Here is a 24,031-nt window from a genome sequence, read left to right on the forward strand (position 1 = left end):
CAAGAAATTTAATAACAATAAAAAATAAAATCTGTTTTTACAATCAATTAAATCCCGTTTTAAATGATCTTTTACAAAAAATCAAGAATGCCATTTTATTTCTTGTATAAAAAAAAGTTTTTATAAAAAAGTTTTCGAAAATCGTTTTTCTTGTATTTTTCAAAAAAAAAAAGTTGGTATGTAGTTTTGAAGAAATAATTAATTTGCACATAAAAACGAAATTTCAAAATTTTTCACAAACCCGTTTTAAAAAAATTGCTTTTTCAAAAAAAAAAAAAATTTGAAATATTTTTTAAAATCCAAAAATGTGTTTTTTGAAAATTTTCTAAAATTTTAATATTACCTTTACTTAAACGCTTTTGTATGAAATTTTTCGTTGAAACCAGATTAGTTTTGTACAAGATATTCATAAATAAAAAAAAAACGTTCTATGACAGATACCGTTAAAAACGGTACAAAAACTATTTTGTTTATTTCAAAAGTTGGCCCTTATGTGTAATACTGCATTTTTTAAATCTAAAATGTATTTTTGGTATATTTGCATGTTGGATGGTGGATAATGTAACCTACCACAATTGACAAATTGCTTTTGCAAATTAATCATCATAGTCATGAGAGCAGAGTTAAAAGGTTTGGGGTAATGGGGAAATGCATGGACAAAAAAACTTTTCGTATTAGCTGCGTTTTTGTATCTTTAACTTAAGTGTTTCTATAAACATAATTGAGCGTACAAAGGAAACAGGTTAGTAAGTTTTCTCCTGAATGTTTTCAATTTTAAAAGAAAATGCAAGAAATTCAGTCCAAAATTTTTCGTTCCAATTAAATTTTGAATTTTTAATGACATTATTCAGCAAATTCAAATTTCAATTTGACAAAAAGTGAAACCATAAATCACTTCCATACCTGCATAACCCACACAATACGTCTGTTCAATCGATTTGAATATATTTAACACTTCCCAACATTCAGTTCCGGTTCCGCTGTTGGGTTGGCGTAGTGCAAATTTTCCACCAAAACAAATTACATATTCCATTGAATAAAACATCAAAACATTTCTAAGGAAGCATATTGAACCTTCTTCCCACAGATACATTTCAATTAAACTTCAAGAAGAAAAAAAAAAACCATTACAACTCCCATGGCGGTATAGCTTTGGTACCCAAAGACATTTGCACGCCTTCAAAATGTATTCATATTTTTTTTTTATATTTTTTTTACTGTTCACACTTTGTGTTAATTTACACAAAAGGCGGATACAAATTTTTTAAACAATTGAATTTTTACTCCACACGCGTCCATGAGAATCAGTTTTTGAGACGCATTTTTGTTGTATAGTTGGAATTCCCATAATAAGACTTTTTCTCTTTTTACTTTTCCAGGTACACGACTGGGCGACTGATTTCTGCGATGGCACTCATTTATGTGCTCTAATTGAAAATCTACAAACGCGACCTTTGAAGCCTTCATGGAATCGCCGACCAGCTAATCAGCATCATTACCTCGAAAATGCTTCGACCGCCTTGAATGCTGTCGAAGCTGATCACATCAAGTTGGTGAATATTGGAAATGTTGATATTGTCAATGGAAATGTCAAACTTATTTTGGGTTTGATATGGTCTTTGATTGTGAGGTATCAAATTGGTCGCAGTAAATTTCCACCAAGAAAGCTTATGTTGGCTTGGTTGCAAGCCGCTTTGCCAGAATGTAAGATTTCAAATCTTACCACAGATTGGAATAGTGGGGTGAATTTGTCAGCTTTGCTGGATTATTGTGAACCTGGGCTATTTCCACATTGGCGTGGTATTGATGCTAGTCAGAGTGTTCGTAATTGTACGACCGCCATGAATATTGCCCAGCGAGAATTTGGTATTCCAAAGGTTTTGGAGCCGGAATATTTGGCTTCACCGTGGTTAGATGAGTTGTCGGGAATGACGTATCTGTCGTACTTTATGAAACCTGGAGCACCAGGTTATAATGCAACTTTGAGATGGGTGAACACTCAAACTAAGGAGAAAGTCAATAATTTTACGGTACGTTTTTTCGGAACTCTTTCAAAACTGACCGTTTATAATGGAATTTTTGTTTTTCAACAGACCGATTGGAATGATGGCCGAGTCTTCTGTCAAATTATCAAGAATCTTGGCGGACCAGCTCCAGCTCCTGAGAAACTGAGTACTGATCCGTTTCACTATGAGAACAACATCCGTAAGGCCGTCGAAGCTGGTAGCAAGTTGGGTGTCAAACCTTTTCTGTCACCGAAAGACATGTCAAGCCCCGATGTTGAGCATTTGGGTATTATGGCCTATGCTGCAAACTTGCAATGGGTTACTCCAAGAGCCCCTCTTTCCGATATGATCAATGTCTATTTGGAAAGTACTTCTGGCAGGGTTGGAGAACAGGTATTTACGACTTCAAAGGGTTCATAAAACCTTTTTTAACAAATTTCTGATCTTTTTAGACCCATTTCCGAGTGGATGTTATGTCCCGGGAAATCGATATCAGTTCTGTTCGAGCTGTCATCGTTCCGCCAACAGGCAGCGCTTATGTCGTCCGTCTTAATAACCACGGAGAGGGAGTTTTCATCCCTGAAAAGTACGGAATGCATGAAATCGTTGTTGAAGTCGGTGACGATAGTATTGGAGGTCATTTCTTCCGAGTTCTTCCCCGATTTATTCAAGTAGCTCCTCCAGGAATGGCACCTTGCGCTCTGGGAAGTCTCGTTGAGGTCCTCGTTAATGCTACTGGAGCCCCAAAGACCGAAGATATTCTAGTGACAGCTGTCAGTCCATCGGGTATTTCCCACAAGTGTCCACTTAAAAAGGTCGAAGAAGGACACAGTGCCATATTTAAGCCCGATGAAGCTGGTATCTGGGAAATTGCCATCACCTATCAGGGACGACACATCCAAGGTGGACCGTTTACATGTGCAGTTTTTGATCCTACTGGAGTGTCTGTCCATGGATTAGATGGTGCCATGCCACTGCGAGCTCACTCTTTCGAAGTTGATGCTCGTGGGGTTGGTGTCTCGGGTGAACTCCATGTTGATATTGTCCATGATAAACGATCGTTGGTTTGTTCGGTAGAAAAAATTGTTGACAATAAATACAGGGTGACCTTTATGCCAAGACAAAATGGCAAATACAGGGTGTATGTGTATTTTAATGGCTATGATGTCAAAGGATCGCCATTTATTATGAGAGTTGGAACTAAAGGTCGATCGGGAAAGACCCGTAATAGCCCTCAACATGAAAGCAAACATCGTTCGGAGAGTCCTTCATTACATTATACAACTTCAACGGCAACCAGACATAAGGACTACCGAAGTGCTAAGAATGAACTATTGAATCAGGAACGTCAGCGATCTTATTCACCGCAATACTCACCAAAGAACGAACCTGATTATCGATCAAGCAGCTATTACAAACGTGAAAGTGAGGTAAGTATCCCATTCAAATGGAAAAAATCTATTATTTGTAACTAAAAAAAATCCTTGCAAACCAAAAAAAATCCTTAAAAAACACAAACCAAAAAAACAACAAAAACAAAAAAATTTAACTAACACACAGGGTTCCTCACCACAATTATTGGCTTCACCATCTCGTGACACAGTCGATGCATCCCTAGTCCATAGCAAATACAATGTTAGCACAACAAATGACGATCATTCTGCATATTTGGCAAGTCGCAAGGACTCGAAATATGTAAATTCATCCTCCACAACGAAGACCGATTATTACTATGACAAGGAGAATGAATTATATGCGCGAAAGAGGGAGCGAGATCATGCTCATACTTTGAGTCCACCTCGAGAAGATCGTTATGTGTCGAGATCGAAAATTTCCGACAGCCCCATCGCGAGTCCCTCACACGTAAATCACACTTTTTATACACTTTCCTAAAACCTTGTTTGTGTTATCCTTGAAGTGAACAAGTTTGTAAGACCAATTTTTGTACTAATTTAGATTCGATCGAGTGAAGTTACCAGAAACAGTCCTCTGACGATCAAAACTTCTAACCATTTCGAGCAAACTACAAGGAATTCGACATCAAGTCCAAGGACTTTGTCAGCTTCGCCAATACCCCCAAGGCAGTATAGTAATTCGCCAAGTCATTATGTTACCACTGCTTCGCATAGAATTGGTAGCCCAGTTACCGTTAGTAAGGTAAGAAATCGATCGAGTCTCGAAATTGTACCTTTTTAACAAATTTTTGATTTTTCTTAGGGTCCTGGTTATGAGAGTGTCCGCCATGTTGAAAAGTCATCAACATACAAGTCAAGTTCAAATTACGTCACAGATTCGAATGTTCGAGCGAGTCCACTGTTTACCGCCGGTCTTACCCGTCGAACTGTAACTCCTGAACCAGCGATTGATCACTCATCAAATGTTCGAGTATCATCGATCAAGCCAGCTGCAGCCCGTCGAGATAGCTGGGATGTGATCAACAAGACGAAACACATGCTTTCGCATAATTCCTTGGAATCATTGGCAAATATGACGGAAAAGCAATTAAATACGGATTTGTCTTATCATCGACCGGATATTGACCATGAGACCCATCGAAATACGCAGTATAATAAATTCGCTCTAACCGAACAAAAGCTTCACTCAGATCGTCATGGATCTGATGAATCTGATCTTTACAGGTTTTTCCATAAACTCTTTTATATATTTTCCTTCTATTCAATATATCCCTTTTTTTGACAGACCAAGTTCAATAACTGTCAAACAAAATGACAGTTCTTACAATACCAAGTCATCATCTGGTTATACGACTACAATTAAAGAAACATCTGAACGTCATGTTACAGAAAGATCTAGTGATTCTGGAAATTATGGTTATTCTTCATTGTCGAGATTTCGACCAATCGATAGCAATGCTACCGGATCACAAGCTATAAGAGTTCAAGATATTCCGAATGGAGCGATTGGAAGACCAGTTGAATTTGAAATTGATGGATCCAAAGCGGGATCGGGGAATTTGGAGATATTGGTTAATGGAGGGAGAGTTACTTCATCGGTAAGATCGTTGGGAGGACAGAGATTTATTGCTTCGTTTACACCACATGAACCTGGGACACATACTGTTCAGATAACATTTAATGGAGAAACAGTACCAGGTATGTTCAAAGATCAATTTAAGTCGAAATTAATAAACGTGAAAAGCTTTGAAACTATGTTCTTTTAAAATTTAAAATAAAACGTATATTTTAATGTTAAAAGCTAAGAAAAAGTTCACGAATAACAGTTTAACATGTTTTGAGAAAATTAAATAGATTTCTTACTAAAGTATACAAAAAATGATCTTTAAACTCAAAACAGGATTTCGTAGAAATCTTTTTTGATTAAATGGCGCCCAACGTGGGGATTTCAATATATTTTAGGAAGAAACTAAACAGGCTTAGAATGAGTTCAATGAGGAACATAAAAAAAATAATATTCCTTATTTGTATAGGTAATAATTGGGAATTTAAAAAACCGCTGAAACTTATTTTTTGTTCAATGAAAACAAGAAATGGCTTTGCATAGATGCATTTTTTTTTTTTTTTCATTAATTTTACTAATATTTATTCGTGCAACCAGCAGAAACTAATATTTATTTATTTTTAATACAGGGGTCGAATTACGGCACACGATTACGATCATACGTTAACGTTTTGACTATCTCTGTCTCTATTTAATTACACTGGTCGGCAAAAAACTAAAAAAAAGTCGGGAGCAAGAACTTTATAAGATGATTTTGAATGACTTTAGTGTGCTGAATTCAAAACTGTTTACAGATTTTTTCTATCACGTCTAGTTTTTTGAGCTATACTCATCACTATTTTCGCTATAAAGCTTCAAAAACTAATTTTAATTGAGTTTTTTTTTATGTTTAGTCAAAAATATATATTTTCCGTAATATGTTGCTCTTTATAAGTCCAAATCAGAAGACGCAAGATGGAATTTGATTCAAAAAACCATTCATTACTTTGAAAAAAATAATCAAGATTTTGAGATATCTATCATAAATTTGTTTTTTTCAATATCTTTGAGAAAAAAAATAATTTTGAAAAAATATAAATACATTTAGGACGTGTTGATATGGCGTTTTGAGATTGCATAAGTAGTTTTACAAAAAAAAAAATTAACGGTGATGTAATTCGATGTCAAATGTACCCAAAAACACGCGTTTTTGACCTATTAATATTCAATTATTTCAAAAACGTGACGTGCCAGTGAAATTTTGACTTCAGATTCGGACTCAGCACACAAAATTCCTCTCGAAAAGTAGGGTTTGGTTCTTACTCTATATCCGTTGCCTGCCAGTGTTATTAGAAAATAGATAGGGACACATAGCAACCATTAATTAACGAACGTATGCCGTAATTCGACCCCAGATTTCCTTTGTTGTCCTGAAGGTCCTGCAATGTGCTATCGATAATTGTTTTAAGATGTATACACTTTTGCGTGTTTCAATGTCGATTTTTTTTTTTACTTGCAAAACTTGTTATACATATGCATTTTATAAAATGCACGACTGGGTAGCACGTTCTTACTTTTATGATAAAAGTTGTTTAGAATGCTAATGTTTTTCATGTAAAAAATGATTTAAAAAGAATTTTTAAATTGTTGGAGCCGTTTTTTTTTAATTACTGTTTTAAAAATTTCAAACATTTTTTGAAAAAAAGAATATGCCATTGAAAGGAAATATGGTTGTAGTGGATATTTAGAGAGCCCACCATTATATAGGTTTTATGAAATCCGAAGATATTTTAAAACACTTTTCGAATAGAATCGGTTTTATATACAAACATTAAACTTCTTTAAATGTCTAGGTACGGGCCAAATGTTGATTTGTTATTTTCAAAAAAAAAAAAAAAAAACTCAAGCAAGAGCTGTTTTCATATTTTTCATGGAGCCATGAACACTGGACTCGTGAGAGTTTCTTCATACTTTCTTAAGACATGTTCATTATGTTTTCAAAGGGAATACTAGAGTAAATTCCTTTTAATATATTGCGGGGTTCAATGGTTGTCGAACGAAAAGTTTTTGGAGAGATGTTTTAACGCATAATAAATGTACTGAAACATTTTTACACTTTGCAAAATGATTTTCCAAAAACACAGACTGTTGAAAACCTCAAAAAATGTTTTAAAGGCAAGCTCTTCTAGTCGAAAATTTAATTTTGTAATCCTCTACTTCGGAATTTAAACCTCTTTTTAACAATGTAAACGATTGCACCTTGCACGAAACAAACCAATGCAATCGGTTAAAAATCTTTGAAAAATACGAGACTTGTTCTTTTTACTTATAATTTAATGAACTCCTTATAAATATGTACATTTTCTACCACTTTATTTAATTATATAAATAAAACTGCCAAGGAAGTTGTCAGGGAATTTTATTTTGAAAAATAGTGTACCCATGTATTTCGTTTTTTTTTTTTAATTTAATATATGTACATAAGTACCTTCTCCCAAAATCCGGATTTACGGGCGAAAACGGTTTTTGGACCTTCACCGAATACAAAAATTCAAGCTTTGTCAATATCTTGGTTGTTTTATTAAACCGAATTAAATAATTTACAATGCATAAATATTCAAAAACATATTTTTGTCTTACAAAATAAAAGTTATAAAACATTGTTGCAAATTTTTACCTTAATAATATTTAAGTTGTAACATTTTCTTTTAAGAGTTTATTTAATTCCTTCAAAACTGGGATCAAACTTTTTCTTAGAGTTCAATTGTTTGATATGCATATTTATTTTTAAACACAATATCGTCGGTCTCATAAAAAACCTCGTAACTCCCAAAATCAAAATTTTACAGGAGAGACGAAAGAGTAAACAAACAACAGAGTAGTTGGGAAGAAACGTTTTTAGCAAAATTTGAATTTAAGTCTATTTAGAGTTTTCGGAATGACCCCAAATTTTCTGGGTTGCTCCGCTGACATATTTTCTAAAGAATGGCATTCAAAAGTCATTTTTGAAGTTACGAGGTTTTCTTATGAGACCGACGATATGTGAAACTAAAGTATGACAAAAATTTCAATACAAGATTCGGACAGAAAACACACAGAAAAAATTTGATTCCAAAACCAAACTATTTGCAAAAATATATATTTTTGTTATTTCAAACTGCATATTAATTTACTACTATTAATAATTTTTTTTTGTTGATATTTTTATTTTAATATTTTTTTATCAACAACCTCAAAAATAACTATTGAGAAAAATTCCAACATATTTTTATTTGTAACAAAAATAGTTCGACTATTAAAATGTATATTTTTATGTTATGCCCTAATTTTCTTTTCAGCAAAGATTAAATTTTTCGATTATTTTGATTTTTTTTTTTGAAGAAAATGCCCTAATTTGCGATGAAATAAAATGCACGACTGGGTCGCACGAACTTGCTCTTAGAGTTAAAGTTGCTTAAATTTTTAAAACTTTTTATATAGAAATTTGGAAAAAATAAATAAAATTCGTTTAAAAAATAAAATAAAATCTGAAATCAAATTTCCCTCCAAAACAAGTATGCAGTTTTGATTGCTATATTAAGATGCATTTTTAGAAAAAAAAATTTCAAAATCGTTAGAGCCGTTTTAAAAAAAAAAAAACTAATTTTTTATAAATAATTTTTTGGAAAAAAAGTTTTAAAATAAAATTGGTATGCCATTTTGTAAAAATCACTAATCAACATCCAAAAACAAAATTTCAAAAAAATTCAATGCCCCATTTTTGAAAATTTGATTTTTCAAAAAAAAATTTTCAAATTTTAAATGCTTCTTCATAAAAAGTTTCGTTGAAATCGAATAAGCAGTTTCGGAGATAATCAGATTTGAAAAAAAAAAACGGTTCTATGGCAGGTACCGTTAATAATGATTTTCAAAAATTATTTTTTCATTAGAAGATACACCTTAGCTCAAAACTAGCATCTGAATTTTTTAAACAAAATCGTTAGAGCCGTTTTCGAGATATTTCAATTTTACTTAAATCGGTATATGACAAGTACCGTTATTTTTGGTCCAAAAAAATTAATTCCAAAAACCCCTCTGGAGAGTCGCCAAATAACGCTGCATAACAAGTTTGACATTTATCGGTTCATCCGTTTAGGCTGTAGGTCCTTATACAGACAGACTGACAGACAGACAGACAGACGGACTTCCGGGACCCACTTTTTTGGCATTGTCTACCACCGTAATGTCATGGAAAAATGTCATCTCAAGTTTTTATTTTTTTTACGAATGCATAACTTGATATATAGTACCTATATCGCCAGTAAAAATAGTGAAAAATTTTGTAATTCAGGATGGTGCGGAAAGCTTTGCTTGAATAATTTCGATAAGGTGCTTTCGATCATATAAATTCCTAAGAATTATAAATTTTACCTATGTTGAAGGAATTGGAAATATCTTATAATGAAAAATATATATAAAATATATATAAAATATATAAATACTGAACGAAAATATTTTTTTTTTGCTAAATTCATAAAAAAAACTAATTGATCATGAAAAACATTTCATTGATTTTGTCAAGCAAAAGTTAATAGGTATGCTTCATTTTTTTTTTTTCAAAATATTTTACTATAGTATTTATAACTTTCTGATAATTATAAACTCCTCAATTTTGGTATTTCCTGATAAATCGTTACCAAATTTTTTTTCCTCGGTTGATTCCGTTTTTGATAGTATTTTTTCGATACAGCAAAGTTTTTTTTTTTTAAGTACTTAAAGATTTTAAATTCTTGAATAAAAAAATTGTTTTAATGGTAAGGATTTTAACCAAAATAAGAAAAATATTTTTTTGTAGAAAATAAAAAAAAATTAATTCAAAAGTTGTACAATTTCTATTTATTTACAAGTAACCCTATTTTTTTCAATATCTATGTATAAGGTCTTCTTTTGGTAAAAATAATTAACAACCCGGTTTTGTGTTTTCAAAAATTCGGGGAATGCATTTGCAAACCAATCTATTTTTCTTAAATCTTCAATTTTCTATTCCGCTAATACTTTTTCCAACTTTTGGCCTCTGAAAACTGTTTCGCAACTGGTCTATAAGTTAAATTTACATATTGCCAGTGAATTCATTCAAAAAAAAAAAAAAAAACCTTTGCATAAATGATATCTCCTCGTTTTGGTCACTTTGGAGACTAATTTCTCGTCTCCTAAATTGGTAATAACACTGGTCGGCAACGGATATAGAGCAAGAACCAAACCCTACTTTTCGAGAGGAATTTTGTGTGCTGAGTCCGAATCTGAAGTCAAAATTTCACTGGCACGTCACGTTTTTGAAATAATTGAATATTAATAGGTCAAAAACACGTGTTTTTGGGTACATTTGACAACGTATTACATCACCGTTAATTTTTTTTTTTTTGTAAAACTACTTATGCAATCTCAAAACGCCATATCAACACGTCCTAAAGGTATTTATATTTTTTAAAATTATTTTTTTTCTCAAAGATATTGAAAAAAAAACAAATTTATGATAGATATCTCAAAATCTTGATTATTTTTTTTCAAAGTAATGAATGGTTTTTTTTTAATCAAATTCCATCCTGCGTCTTCTGATTTGGACTTATAAAGAGCAACATATTACGGAAAATATATATTTTTGACTAAACATAAAAAAAAAACTCAATTAAAAATTAGTTTTTGAAGCTTTATAGCGAAAATAGTGATGAGTATAGCTCAAAAAACTAGACGTGATAGAAAAAATCTGTAAACAGTTTTGATTTCAGCACACTAAAGTCAATCAAAATCATCTTATAAAGTTCTTGCTCCCGACTTTTTTTTAGTTTTTAGCCGACCAGTGTAAGTAAACAGATTAAAGATTTTGCTAGCAGAAAAACAGTAATTTTTCTTAAAGATGCAATATATTTTCTCCAAAATTATGTCTTTAACACACTGTACAATGTAAATTAACAGACTACTCTATTCATGAATGCGATGATTGCTCACATCTTGTAGTCAGAGCCAGTAACACACCTTTAAAACTATTTACTTGTGTAGGTGTTAAGTCAGTGGTAAAGACAACAGGTTCTCTGAGAAATGAATCTTTACTTTTGACTCAAAAGCAAGATACTTCAGAGCGCAGTTCATTTTGTTCAAGCTCTGAGATCAGTTTAGTTAAAGTTGTGTTTTTATTTTTTGTTTTTAATACCTACACTACCAACCGGCTTCAGCAGATACCTAGATAAATGAATTTGAGTATCTTTTGAGTTTAAAGGAAATCCACTAAGAGAGTACGTATGTTGGACTACCTCTTACCTGAGTGAACAACAGGTACATTTTATAGGTAAAAATATCTCATAGATACAAACAAATACAAAATGATCATCAAATGGTTCATTGGAATATCTGCAAGTAACATTTCAACAGTCTCTACTTTACTCTCGCTTCGTTTAAGTCTGGCATACGCATTAAAGCCAACAAACGGGAAATAAAATTTATAAAAAAAAAAAAATAAGAAAAAGAAAAAAAAAATATTTCTAAAAACTGCTTTGGTCATTATAAAAAAAAAGACTGATATTCATAAAAACGAGTACAATATTACAAAGGCAGCTAACAAAACAACAACAATTTAACAAAACGTTTGTGTTGATCTTTTGTATGAAAAAAAAAGGGTCTAAAGTAAAAGTTTTCTTCGCAAAGTTCGATTGAAAATTATATTCAGGCTGCAACGTCGTCGCCATTTTGTATGTGTCGGATTGTTATTTTGTTTTTTTTATTAATTTTAATTGAATTCGATGAAAACTTGCATTTCCATTTTCAATTAAATACTTGAGAATCTTTCAATCCATTTACGGTTTTGTTTGCAAAAACAAACTCTATCGAATTGAAAAAAGTATCTATCTTAAAGCAAAGTATCTATCAAATTCTCGTCGTGCAAAAATCGAACATAGATTTAAATTCCACATTCCGATACATTTTTGCCAGATGACGTGACGGTTTTTTGTTTTTTTTTTTTTCGTTTCTTCGATGTTTGTCGTCAAATTACCTTACCTGTGCTAACAAAAAAAATTTCTTTATTTTTACGTGTCGCTAATTCCATATGCCTTTGAGCTAGAATACAATTTCTTGGATTTCTATAGATCGTTTTTTTGTGATCAGTGAAATTGAGATACACACCTACCTTCTTTTAAAGTGCTTCTGCGGGGAGTGGCATCGGAGGAATAAATTTCAAAACAAGTTTTTTTTTGTCTGTTCGGTTCGGTTTTTTTGTTGTTTTTTTCTGATAAAAGTGGTTTTTTTTGTTCAAATAATGAACTAAAATTACTCAGAAACAAAAATCATTAAGAAATAAAAGTGAAAAGTGCTCAATTTATTTCCGGAGATTTAATTTTGTTTTTTCTTTTTTTTTAGTTATTTTTTTTTTGTTGTTTTGTTTATGAGTATCTTCTACCTGTTTACCGCTAGAGTGTGATTGATTTCAAAAAAGTTCTTCGATCATCATTTTCTTCGTCATCTTTAAATACCAATACCAACGAAAAAATTCACCGTCACCTTTTATAAAATTTATAAATAACCATAACCCGTTATCAGCCACCTGCGTGCATTTTGGAATAACCTGCCAATCCGGAAGTTTCTTGTATCCTTCTTCAAACACGCATAAAAGAACTGTAGATACAAGAACCACGGAGTTTGCCTTTTTGATCTTAGAATAAAAACAGGTAAAAAGATAGATTTTAAATTGCTTTTTAGAAAGAGAATCTAAGAGAAATGATTACTCTTTTTGATTACCTTACCTGTTTGACTTGGCAGTGCACTTTATTATATAATTTCTGGCTTTTTGAAATATTTTTGTATCTTTTAATTTATTTTTATGATTATACTGAGACCGTTTTTTTTTTGTTGGATTGCTTGTATAACGGGTCTATAGCAGCCAAGTCGCTCTGTGATACGTGAAGAATTTTATATGAATACAAATTTTATTTAAATCAATTTCAAGATAGGTATTATGTTTATTGTTCATGAATATTGATAGATAGTTGTTTTTTTTTTTAATTTTTTGTTGTTGTTATAAGTGATTGGAGTTCGTGACTTGGTTAGATCGATGACCGGGGTTATTAGATAATGGGCTTTTTTTATTATTTTATTTAGACTTGTTTTATTTTTGGCATGAATAGTTGGTTGGTATGTTTTTAATAACATATGTTGGCGTGCCAAGGTGAATTATTTATTTATTATTAAGGTGTGAAACATTTATTTCATATTTGCAATGAGAAAGGCTAGATTGAATTATAGTTATTAAACGCTGGTTTACTTTATGTGTAATAGCTAGGTATTGATTTTTAATGTGAAGCAATTGAATACATTAAATTGAATTCGATTGGGCGCCATTTAACGTTTAAAAAATTACTACTTACCATGGGCATACAAAAAGTATTTAAGGGTTCAATATCTACGACTTGTTTATTGATGCAATTCGTTGAATAATTTTGATAAATAATTGATAGTAATTGATAAATATCAAAATGATGCTAATGAGTAACAGAATTTGAAATTCCGATTAAAATTTGCGTTTAAATAAATTAAATCCATTTTAGCAATTTTTAAAATTGTCTCTTTGGAATATGGTAGGGATGGTCTAAAGCATTAATAACATAATGCATAAAAAATGCATAACCTCAAACGCCTACAATATCTGAACAATATCTAATAATTTAATGCAATGAGCATTTTATTCATACTTTCAATTTCAAATAAAAATATCATTTTGAGATTAAAAGAATAAACTTGGCAATTCGAAAATTTTACATTCACCTTTATTTCAAGTTTTTGATGTAAAGGTTGACTCTTCATTGCATAAATTGACCAGTAAAATAATAAAATTTGAGTTACCAACGTACCGAGAAGTCAATTTTGAATGAGACTAACTTATACTTAGAAATATGTACGGTACAGATAAATTTATTAAACAGCTAAAATTTGAGCTTATTCTAAGTTATTGGCATTATAATTTCAACTATCTCAATTCTGACAAATGTAAAACACCTGCTGACGACGTAGATTCGTGTATGATTTTTCCATTAATTAGAACTCCAATCGATCTGAACAAACAAAGTTTCAAGTGAATCAGATCTTTAAAAAATCTGATTCAGGATAGAAATTTAGGCTAACACGAAATAAGGTTTTAAAGAACAGAAATCGCATTCATATTTTCATTTTTTTTTTTTCAGTGCAGTGTCTACCTATGGTAGAATTTAATATCTACAGTATGATATTAAATTGAAAATTAGGGACTATCCAAGTGTTTCAAAATTTACAGGGCGAACATCCATTAAAATTAAAAAAAAATATTTTGTTAAAACATTGAAATACGAGTAAAATGTTCCAAAAGACCTCATTTTATTTCACCCGAAATTATAATCCTTAACTGATTTAGATTTTTTTTAAGATCTTAAACAGGATACAGGATTATTACACGCAGAATATTCGGTTAAAAATAACATTAAACTTGTGTAAAATTAACTGAGTGAGTTTGCTAATATAGCCTATGCAAACTATACCCGGTTAAAATTACAAATTACTAACATTCTCGTTCAAATTGTACAAAATTTAAAATTTTAACCGAGTTTCTCGATCAATATAAACAAGTTGATCTTTTAATATAACCTTCTAAAACGGTAATTTTAAACGTTAATTTTAGCAACAAGAAATGCGTAAGTTACTAGTTTTTAACCAAAACTACGTTATTTAAAAAAAAAAATTTATTAAACCACCGAAAAAAGCTCTCGGTTAGGCATTCCACCTCGTCTTCAACTTAAAATTTAATTTTTGTAGGTAAGTACCTACATACTTTTAAAAGTTTAAACTTTTTCTTAATAAAAAGTAATAAGCCTTCAAATATTGCAAATGACGCTACGGCTATCGAATATTTTTTTTTTTAATTTTAAAACAGTTTCTTGTAAAATCCGACACATAAAAATAAAATGGGCAAAAAAACACATCGACCCGTTTTAAAAAAATTGATTTTTCAAAACCCGAAAAATTTAGTTTTTTTTTAATAAATACACTGTGCAAGTCGAAATTCTTGACAGGCGTGCGAATAACTTTTTCGCCCTATTTCGGACCCGAGAAATCCATTGGCATCATTAGTTTTTATCGATAGTTTTGTGAAGTATCGATATACTCGATATTTGTTTGTTATCGATGCTATCGATAGACTGTCGAAGTTTAACCAACACTATATTAACACTTAAATTAATTTTTAATGGAAAACATGCAATGTATTTGTGCAAAAGAGAACAAAAACAGCGAAAAAACGATAAACAATGTAAAAAATTTCGAATTTTTTAATTAAAAAAAAAAAATCACTAAATTTTTAAATAAATTGTTCAAAATTGTTTATAATGTCTTTCTACTGGTATCAAATAACGTTTGAGCAGAATAATTAGCAATATAAACATTGTTTTTGATTGAAAAATGACTAAAAACAGTGGAAAATTCTCAAAATAATTGAAAAAAAACTTTCAAAAAAAATTTTGACCGATAAATCGAAAAACTAATGATGCCAATCGATTTCTCGGGTCCGAAATAGGGCGAAACAGCCAATCGCGCAAATTAATGTCTCAAAAATTTTTTTTCAAAAAACTAGCACAGTGATATTATTCTAATTATTATAAATATTAAATCTATTATATATATTTAAGTTTGGTTTTGTGTACGTTCGCTAACCGGCCACACCGGCTGACTTATTTTCTTAATTTTTTTTTAATCAAAGAGGCATACGAGGAGAAGGTTTAAGGCAAAACAAAATTTAAGATTTCATAGGGTAAATAGGGGTAACACGACATTGAAAAAAGAGCCTATTTTCTAAACGGTAAGTCGTAAAGAGTTGACTTTTTTTTAAATGGTAGAAAAATGTATTCAATAGTTAAAAAAGGTATTGAAAAAATTCTAAAAAATTTCAAAACAAAGTTGTGAAGGTTTTTTTGCAGTCATAGACCTTCGACAAAAGACTAATTAGAGGTGCGCAAAATTTTTTACAGAAATTTGAGTTGCACCATAAGAAAGATATTAAAAAAAAAAATTTAGGGGTTTAAAACGGATTTTTTTCATAGGCCCTGTATTTTGAAATAAATTTTTTTGAAAAACAACCTAATTTTTAGGGACATTTTTCAGTAGTCTTTTATTTTTTTTGGAATTTTTAAAAGTCTGCAAAAAATCTCAAAATTATAGGAAATATAGGTTTTATTCATGCGCATGCATGTACAAACTTTTGAACTTTTAAAATGATTTTTGACCGAATAACGGGAAAAACAAGTTTTTTTGTCCCAAGTTTTTTGGCCGTTTTTAACATAGACCATATTTTACTTGCTAAAAGTTTAAAAGTGAATATTTTTAAACTCATTTTACGAGCTTTTCAAGTTTTAATTCCCTTTTTCATTTAAAATGTTAACTAATTACAGAGTCGAAAATTAAAAATAAATACAAAAAATGGCGGAACGAAGTCCGCCGGGTCAGCTAGTAAATTTATATTTTCAAGATCTTTGGTTTTTGAGATTCTGCAGGGAGGAAAATTGAACACTTCAAATCCCATCTACTTAAATCAATAAGATTTCTTGTATTACATAAATAAAGGGAATGTATTTTAATTTCATTTTAATAAGAATTTTCTTTCTTTCAATTAAAAATGAAAAATGGAGGAGTCTGAAAAGGAGCTAACTTCACTTCCCACTAAGTGGGAACTAACTTCCTCAATGGACTTCGTTTCCGTGGACTTAGTTCCATGCACCTTTTAAATTTTTCTCTCAAAAAATTAAGATTAAATTTTGGTTAGAAACGTAATATTATGACATGTTCCTTATAAAAACTGCTGGACTATCTTTGATTAATACTATTTTGTAGAGTTGCATGCAGTAACTTAGTTTATATTTAATCAATCCCTCGATGTCTGTTTACTTTTAAAAAAATAATTTTTTAAATTTTTTTAGCATCTTAACTTGATAGAAAATTTGAACCATTTCAAAGTTAGGTTTGGTTTTCGAGTTAAATAAAAAAAAAACTTAAAACAGACCAGTGTTGCCGTTTTCTCAAAAATGCATCAATGGCTTTAGTATAGCAGTTTTGGCTGGAAAATACTTTGCCAAAGAATCAAATTGAGCAATAAAAACTTTTAAACGAGTTTGTTTCATTCAAAAGGGTCTATTAATTTCAATAAACTATAATGTTAGAACTTGATTTCTTCCAGTAACATCAATGTGCTATTGTTCACTCTCTTTTTTAATCAATTACATGCTTATTTGGTAGGTATATATACTGTCTGCAAACCCGTTCAAGTTAAACTCCCTGTTTTGGTATCCTTTCGCTAGTAATAAATTTCGCTCATCACATTTAAAAATAATTGATGGCAGATGCGCACGAATAGTGTAAACTTCAACTAAATGTAAAAATAATGACAGTCTGTCTACTCGCCATAGACATAAAGTGAATGGCTATTCACTGATAATAATTTTTACTCCCTAAATGGCCACACCATCAATAGTGGCTGTGTCCGATCTTTAATGACGACAGAGCAGCGGTAGTGGAGGATGATACTAATCGTTACTTATGCTCCATCGTTCACGATCATCCCAATGTGAAAGTCAAAGTCAAGGTGTTTTTTTCGTGATGAAAAAGCATCTCGTGTAAGTTTATGGTGTAAACGCAAGTTTACTGGATATAAAAAAATACAAACCAGAAAAAAAAACGTGAGCAGGAAATGGTTAACTATCTGCACTCTACTTGGCAATAACGACAATTGACAATTTTTTAACAAAAAAAAAACAAAAAAAATGGAAGAAGAAACTCTGAAAACAATGAACCAGAAATAGCGAAGAGAAAACTCCAAGCGACATACCGTTCACAGTGCGCAAACCTGCGAATAGTAATAATTTTTGTATTTGATGAATCAATTAACATAGTCGACTCCACTCGGAATGGTATTCCGTATAATTGACTTACAGATGAGCTGCTAGATGCTTCCACTGATGATCACTGACTTTTGCTATAGTTGAAAGGAAATTTCACTTTGTGTGTTGTTTTTTTGTAGTTCCAACAATCATCACTGTCGTGAGAAATTTATAACAATCGACAAACAATGTTGATAAAAAACTTGCACGGTTGATTGGAGTGCGGTTTGATAGGAAAAAAAAAAAAAACGTGATTTATTGATCGATGACAAGTGGATACAGCGTACTGATTGGGTTGAAGATTTCCTCAACTTTGTATTGCTATGTCTTGGCAAATAAATTGAGAATTTTGATTAGTTGTCAAAGACTAATGACGCGTTAGGCTAGAAAGTAGAAATTGCATTTTTATGGAAAAACCAAAACACAATTAAGCTTTCACTGCAAAGTTGACAAAAAGTTTAACAGGCAGGAAAAAAAACCTCACAAACCATCAAGTTTCTTATGCTTTCGAATTCCAAGTTTGAAATTTCGACATGGTTGGCCTTAAGAAATTCTTACTTTTTTTGTAAGCATTGTAGAGACATGATTAAAGCGTCATATTAAAGGTGAAATAATAAGCTTTCAAATGATATAAAATTTATTATAAGTTGTCATAAAAAAAATCGATATAATGGTGTACAAGAAGAAAAGATTTTTTTTTTGTTTTTTTTTCATGAAAAATGATTGTTTTGAATAAATTATTTTTATAGTTTTTGCGCATTGTAAAAATTTAAGTATGGGTTTTTTCTATAGGAAAAATTGGAAGCTTAATGATTGTGTATTTTTTTTTAAAGAAAATGATTTTTTAAGGTTTCACACATGATTTTTTTTTGTTATTGCTTTTAGACGTAAGAGAATTTTTTTTTTTATTTCGATGAAGACTCTGCCATTAAATAAATTTAACATAGTTTAGATGAACCAAATTTAAACAAACAAAACAAATAAAAAAGTAATAAAAGTGAAATGGTTTCTTCACTCAAATTCTAATTTGCATATTTTTGAGATTAAGTTTAATTTATTAATTAGTTTGATGAATGCAATTTCACTTTCTTCTGTTGTCCGAGTAAATTTTATTTTTCTTCTGAAGACCACAAGCATAACAGAAGAAAATTTGCATTGCATGATAAAAGTCTTTGAAAAATACTTTCGCAGATGAGAATGAATTATTGTGTGAATGTGTCTATAATATGAATCAATCATGAAAAAAAAATTACGAAATGGTAGATTAACCACTAGAAGATATAGAATAATACAATAGCAGCTATCGAAAGTAATTGATTCCACACAAAAAAAGCGTTATATTCATGTTTGAGAGATATAAATTTATGTAATGATGTCAGAATCAGCAGTTTGTGATCGTTCTGATCTGAATGAAATATAATTTAGTCATATGAGTTTTTTTTTTTTTGTAATCCACTTCTACTTAAGTTATTTAATAGTTCGTAACGCGTTACACACCAGCAAAGCCAGTGCAGCACCAAAACCATCGTCGCGTCGTCGTTGTCGTTGAGGTGAGACAGTGACAGAGCTCAAGTTACATAAGATAAATATAATGTAACTTCTGATATAATTGCCTTATTTTTGCTTGTGTCACAAGTTTAAATGCACATTTCCCCATCCAGGTCATTAAATGAGCAATTAGATTTGTATTTTTTTAAAGAAAAAACAAAATAATTTAAACTATGTCTGTACTAGTTATTATTGGATTTCTCTTTTTTTAATACTACATACCTTTGATATTTTTATAGTTTTTCATCTAAGTAAATGTTTATGCAAGAAAAATTAAATAACTTGATCTTTACTTATAACGAGGTGCGCTTTAATGTTTTCATCTTGAAAAAGATGATAGTAAAATATAGATATCTTAAAAGAAGATAGTAAGGAAGGGTTTGTTAAATAAAGTTTCGTATAAGATAGTTTATTACACAATGTTACTGTTACCAGTGTTACCAGTTTAAAAAAAAAAACATATTTCAATGTTGTGAGTGTGAAATAAAATAATTTGGAAGGTCAGGGAATGATAAAAAAAGGTCAAATCATTCAAATAGTTTAATCAAGAACAGAAAAAATTATATTAGCCGTTAAGAGTTTTCTTTAAAAAAAAAAGTTACACATACGTCGCAGTGACCCTCTTAGCTAAACCGCAAAAATGAATAAATAAATAATAATTGACTTTTAGCTGAACATTGTTGGTGATTTATAGAATGTCAAAATTCTATATACCACATATCGCTCATTTTCTTCAACACTGTCATAACTAAAAAAAAAACTTGTTTTTTCAGAAAACGAGTTTTAAAAACTTTTTATCGATCTATTTGTATATTAGACCAGGGTCGATAATTTTTGAAACCAAAAAAAATCATATTCGAATGAAACCCATTGGAAAAGGAGGTGAATATGATGAAAATTAAAGGAAAAATAAATTACGGGCGAGCCGAGTTCGGGAAGTGGATGGTTGAGTCTTTAATGGTAAAAAATGGTATATCTCGATTTCCGGCAAAACTACAAGTCCTATAGAAAAAAATTGTATGACACAGTTGTAGGTAATAAAAAGATCTACAACTTTTGTATCAACAATTTTTTCACATAACCTCAAAATTTATGTGAAAAATTCAAAAAACCGAGTTTTTGGTTTTTTATTTTTATCTTTTTCAAAAACAAAAATTTTTCTACGAAATTTGGTAAAAACTTACCTCATTATGTCCCAAACACACTGTAATTTATTTGATTTAAAATATTTATTTTTTAACCTTTTTATTTGACGTAATACCAAAAAAACACCCTAATTTTCAATCGAAAATTCACGTGTCAAAATATCAGCTTTTTTCAAAAAATCGGTGGGTATTTTGTTCGTTAAAATGTCTTTTTTCTGATGGTGTTAAAAAAATTTTACATTAGTATACTATAGAACATGTTTTAGTAAAATGCAAAAAATGAAAAAAGCTGGAATTCGAAATATTGGCAATGCAGTTTTATAATTTCGGAGCTCTGAGTACAACGTAAATAAAACATATACCTATCGCAACAGAAAATAATTTGTCCATGTTTAGTTTATACAGAATAACCTAAAAAAAACATAACTATAAAACTTGTAAAAGATCGAAACAAAAAATTAATGAATCTTTTTTGACAAGATATGACCTGCCAATCATTAGATTTTGAATTATAGAACATATACCTACTATATAACAAAGTTGGGTTACATTTGGAGTTTGCCAAATTCTTTCCCACTAATTGACCTTTGAAAACTACTTCGCAACTAGTCTATAAGTCACGAAAAAAATTCAAGAAACATGTCTTTCAGATTCTCCGATAATATATGTTTTTAAACAATGCTTTGAATTATTTAAAAACTGTTTTATGAGTCGATTAAAAATTTTGTTTGAAAATTTATGCATAAAAAATTATTTTTTCAAAATATTTTGTTGAAATATTTTTTCTAAAAATTCTTAAATATATCAATAGGTACCAGAAATAAAGTTAAATACTACGTTTGTCCAACTTTGTGAATTTATAAACAAATTTAACATATTTTTAATACTTCTTACAGGTGCAGTAAAATTAAATTTTTTTTTTGTAAAAAAAATTACCTGCAAAGCTTTAAAGTTCTAAGCATTGTATACCAAAAGATAAAGTACCTAATGACCCAATTGTGCCTTTTTTTTATTTTCATAAATGCAAAATCTGCTAGTGCACATCATCCGATTTCATAATAGAATGTGCTTAAATATTGATTCGGTTGGCATGTCTTGTTTTGGAAATTTGGGCTTAAATTATACTGAGTCACTGCTATAAAAACGACTAAAACTAGCATAAAATGTTTATTAGGCTGGGTCACAAATGTATGGAGAAATTTTTTTTGCTGATTTTTTTACGGGCACAGTAATGAAAAGGTGCCAAACTGTAAATAGAACAATAATATAAAATTTGTTATAATCAAACTTTATCTTCTGCCTCCGGTTGCCCAGCCAAGTTCTCTATGAACTTTGGTCCTTCACCCTAATTAAACAACTCAGGCCGTTTTCGAACCATTCTAACTTTTGTTTCAATAATGTCAAACATTTCAAACTCGTTTTATTTGTTAAAATAGTCCAAATCAAGCTCCTTAAAAACTTTCAGCTACGTAGGATTAGTAGTTTCTGAGAAAAAGGCTTTCAAAAATCGCAAAAAGTGTAGCTGATTTACTCACTAACATACTAACTAACAAATGATAAAAATTATGGCAAACTTCTAGTTTTCATAGAAACTTGTTATGGTCATGGATCTTGAAGTGCATACAAAGAAAAAAATCGAAAAATTTAAATTTTACATTCAGGGGGCGTGGTAACCGCCCATTTTGGTAGAATTAATATCAATTATTACAAAGTATACTTCTGAATACCCTAAAATCTTGAAACTTGGTAGAATTGTAGTTAATGCAAAGGAAACATATTCAAACTTCAGATTTTCTGACTTGGAGGCGTGGTATCCCCTTAAAAATAATAAAAGATATATAAATGTTTCATAATTAACAAGTCTTAGAAAAATGTAGTTTTGGTTTTTTTTTTTTTTATTTCTCAAAAACGACAAAACATTTTTGCATCTGGTTTTCTGTTTTTGCTTGAAAACAAATAAGAGCATTGAATTTTGAAAACTTAAACAGTACTTAATCACATAAAATTTTGAAAAAAAAATTAGTTCGCAAATTAAAAATTTTTTTTTTCAAAATTTTGATTTTGAAAACTAATTTTTCAAAAATTGTTTCATAAAACAGCTTTATTTGAAAGCAAAATAAAAAGAGATTTTGGGCTCAACAAAAGGTATAACATGGTGTTGTAGGTATAACGGTTGATTTTTAATAATATTTTTTCCTAATTAAATCATTTTTTTTTAGAAAATTGCCCCTCTTGGCTAAACGGGAGCGAATATTAACCCCTCCAAAACGATTTTTTCTTGTCCCGACCCAACCTACACTCTTAAGCTTATTGGCACATCCTCTTGAATTAGCTTGTATAAGAAATGAGATAATAATAAGTAAAGCAAAGCGTATGTGGTTTTTAGGCAAAAATCAGCTTTTTTCAAAAATTAATCCACAATCCGGAGGCACTTAGGCTTAAAATAATGAAATGAAATTTTACTTATAAGCTAACCGAACCATTTAGCACCTTTTAATCGCTGAGCCTTTTTGAAAATCCAAAAAATTGTATTTTGACCCACCCTAATGTATATATTAAACTCAATCTAAAAGCGTAATTGTTAATAGTTAATAGACTTATTTAATATTCCTTCAATTATTTCAAAAGAGAAATACGATTATATCGTTTAAATAAAATTCTTAAACTAGTTTTTTTTTTTTTTGAAACTGCTCAAAAAGTGACCTAGTCCTTTTTTATAATTTTGAGCACATATAAATGGTTAAAAGTTAAAACAAGCATAAACTGTCGATTCATTTTGCTAACATCAATTAAATTACTCTGAAAAAAAAAACAGTCCGAAACAACAATGCACCGTTTCAAACTTCAGTAAATGGCTCTTGCGAACCCAGTATTCTAAATTAAATTTGTTCATGAGCTCTTTTTTTAAATTATGAGCTCTTCAAATTAATATTTTTTCTATTCATAGGTACCTATCTCACATTTATATACATTTTACTTAAGCAACTTGCTTCTAGTCTGCAGGTTAAAAATATTCCAACATTTCTGAGTAACGTAACAGCTCCTTCCATAAATAATTTATCTTAATTACTTTTTCTGTAAAAAAAAAAAATAAACGTGACATTCCAAAAGTGCATCTAGAATTCCAAAAAGTATCATCATGAGCAATAGATACAAAACTGTCAAGAATAGGAACCGTATAAAGTCACTGTTAGAAAAATCAATTTGTATTCAGCACAGAAGTGACATTCATGCCTAACCCATAACTGAAAAAAATAAAAATAGTAAACACTCCCACCACGTCGTCGCGTCCATGTCGCCATCGTCTATCGTTACCCTCACAACTTACTCATTATTATCTTCAACAATATAAATGCAAAACTATAAGATAACTACACTTCAAAGCCTTGTATCAAATTTTTCGTTGAAATATAAGAAAATCCAAATGCAACCGATCCACGCGATATAAAGATCC

General features: G+C 30.3%; 1 protein-coding gene across 5 annotated transcripts in view; it reads left to right on the forward strand.

Annotated features, from left to right (window-relative positions):
- LOC129916747 (filamin-B) overlaps positions 1–24,031 on the forward strand; it is a 59,133-nt gene that overhangs the window by 25,140 nt on the left and 9,962 nt on the right. For 4 of the 5 annotated variants that reach the window (XM_055996881.1, XM_055996877.1, XM_055996906.1 and 1 more), the window contains 7 exons: positions 1,380–2,030; positions 2,094–2,399; positions 2,459–3,436; positions 3,567–3,869; positions 3,963–4,163; positions 4,224–4,645; positions 4,707–5,119. In XM_055996881.1, coding sequence (XP_055852856.1) covers positions 1,380–2,030; positions 2,094–2,399; positions 2,459–3,436; positions 3,567–3,869; positions 3,963–4,163; positions 4,224–4,645; positions 4,707–5,119 — 3,274 coding nt within the window. The remainder of the gene's footprint in view (positions 1–1,379; positions 2,031–2,093; positions 2,400–2,458; positions 3,437–3,566; positions 3,870–3,962; positions 4,164–4,223; positions 4,646–4,706; positions 5,120–24,031) is intronic. The other variant, XM_055996899.1, reaches the window with a different exon arrangement.

Source organism: Episyrphus balteatus, chromosome 1 (assembly GCF_945859705.1).
Source record: "Episyrphus balteatus chromosome 1, idEpiBalt1.1, whole genome shotgun sequence".
NCBI classification, from domain to species: Eukaryota; Metazoa; Arthropoda; class Insecta; order Diptera; family Syrphidae; genus Episyrphus; species Episyrphus balteatus.